The 1,938-nt window shown below is 47.5% G+C and overlaps 1 protein-coding gene across 2 annotated transcripts in view; it reads right to left on the bottom strand.

Annotated features, from left to right (window-relative positions):
- The window catches only part of SGF29 (SAGA complex associated factor 29), a 34,782-nt gene that overhangs the window by 7,929 nt on the left and 24,915 nt on the right, over positions 1-1,938 (bottom strand). For both annotated transcript variants that reach the window (XM_017519138.2, XM_037735120.1), the window contains exon 2: positions 983-1,072. In XM_017519138.2, coding sequence (XP_017374627.1) covers positions 983-1,057 — 75 coding nt within the window. In that variant the 5' untranslated portion in view covers positions 1,058-1,072. The remainder of the gene's footprint in view (positions 1-982; positions 1,073-1,938) is intronic.

Here is a 1,938-nt window from a genome sequence, read left to right as displayed (position 1 = left end):
TCTCAAAAAAAAAAAAAAAGTTGACAGGTGAGATAGGAGTCTGGGAACCCAGCGGCAGCCGTCTGAGGGACACCCTGGTTATATGGGATGATGATAAACAGGTCTAACTGTGGGTGACCGAATGGAATGCATAATCTGCCAGTATCTTTTTTTCATTCATTCATTCATTCATTCATTCATTCATTCATTCAATTTTTGAGATGGAGTTTCACTCTTGTCGCCCAGGCTAGAGTGCAGTGGTACGATCTTGGCTTACTGCAACCTTTGCCTCCCAGGTTCAAGTCATTCTCCTGTCTCAGCCTCCTGAGTGGCTGGGAATTACAGGCACCAGCCAACCTACCTGGCTAATTTTTATATTTTTAGTAGAGATAGCCAACATGGTGAAACCCTGTCTCTACTAAAAACACAAAAACAATTAGCTGGACGTGGTGGTGTGTGCCTGTAAGCCCAGCTACTCGGGAGGCTGACGCAGGAGAATTGCTTAAACCCAGGAGGCGGAGGGTGCAGTGAGCCAAGATCGTGCCACTGCACTCCAGCCTGGATGACACAGTGAGATTCTGTCTCAAAAAAAAAAAAAAAATGTGTTTTTGTTTGCCTGGATTAATGAGGTAGAAGGAAAAGGTATGGGGTATTTTTGTTGGGTGCTAAAAATGTTCTGAAATTGATCATGGTAATGATTGCACAACTCTGTGAGTTGCGAAAAACCACTGGATTATATACACTTTAAATGGATGCATTGTATGGCATGTGAATTCTAACTCAGGATAGCTGTTAAAATCAATCATGAAATCCTGTACATGGAGAAAATCCAAGAGGAATTGCAGCCATACCCCAAATTCCCCTCCTCTCACCTTTATGACATCATCTTGGTTCCTGCATGTCCAAACTCTCTGAACACAAATACAAATGCTACCCCCACTTCACAGCTCAGTGCATCAAAGCCTGTGTTCCCATCTGAGAGTGAAGGGTGGTGACTTTTTACCTGGGTTTGCTTGATCAGCTGATGGAGTTCTGTAAGAAGTTCTGCAATTCGGGAATCGGCAGACACAAGGGCCATTGTCTACAGGGGTGCCTGGTGGGGGAGTGACAACAGAAGAGAATTCTGTTAGTGGCTGCTGTGGGCTGAACTGTGCCCTTTCAAAAGATACATTCGGCCGGGAGGCTCACACCTGTAATCCCAGAACTTTGGGAGGCCAAGGCGGGCAGACTGCTTGGGGCCAGGAGTTCAAGACTACCCTGGGCAACATAGTGAGACCCCGTCTTTACCAAAAAAAATTAAAAACGTAGCCCAGCAAGGTGGCACACATCTGTAGTCCCAGCTATCTGAGAAGCTGAGGTGAGTGGATCACTAGGGCCTAGGAGGTCGAGGCTGCAGTGAGCTATTGCACTCCAGCCTACATGACAGAGTGACACCCTATTTCTTTAAACAATAATAATAATAAGATACACTGTAGTCCTAACCGAGGTACCTGGAATGTAGCCTTGCTGGGAACTAGGATCTTTACAGAAGTATTTAAGATGTCACTAAGATGAGGTCATAGTAGAATAGGGTGTGCCCTTAATCCAGACACACAGCCAGGCGGGGACAGAGGCAGAGATGGGACTTGGACTGCTGCAAGCCAAGGGATCCCAAGTACTGCCGGCATCCACCTAACCAGCTGGGAGAGTCACATGCCTGTAATCCCAGCACTTTGGGAGGCCAAGGCGGGCGGATCACAAGGTCAAGAGATCGAGACCATCCTGGCCAACATGGTGAAACCCCGTCTCTACTAAAAATACAAAAATTAGCGAGGCGTGGTGGCGCGTAGTCCCAGCTACTCAGGAGGCTGAGGCTGAGGAGAATTGCTTGAACCCGGGAGGTGGAGGTTGCAGTGAGCCGAGACCATGCATTGCACTCCAGCCTGGCACCTGGTGACAGAGCGAGACTGTCTCAAAAAA

Source organism: Cebus imitator, unplaced genomic scaffold (genome assembly GCF_001604975.1).
Source record: "Cebus imitator isolate Cc_AM_T3 unplaced genomic scaffold, Cebus_imitator-1.0 Scaffold729, whole genome shotgun sequence".
Lineage (NCBI taxonomy): Eukaryota > Metazoa > Chordata > Mammalia > Primates > Cebidae > Cebus > Cebus imitator.
This window is presented reverse-complemented; position numbering and strand designations above follow the sequence as displayed.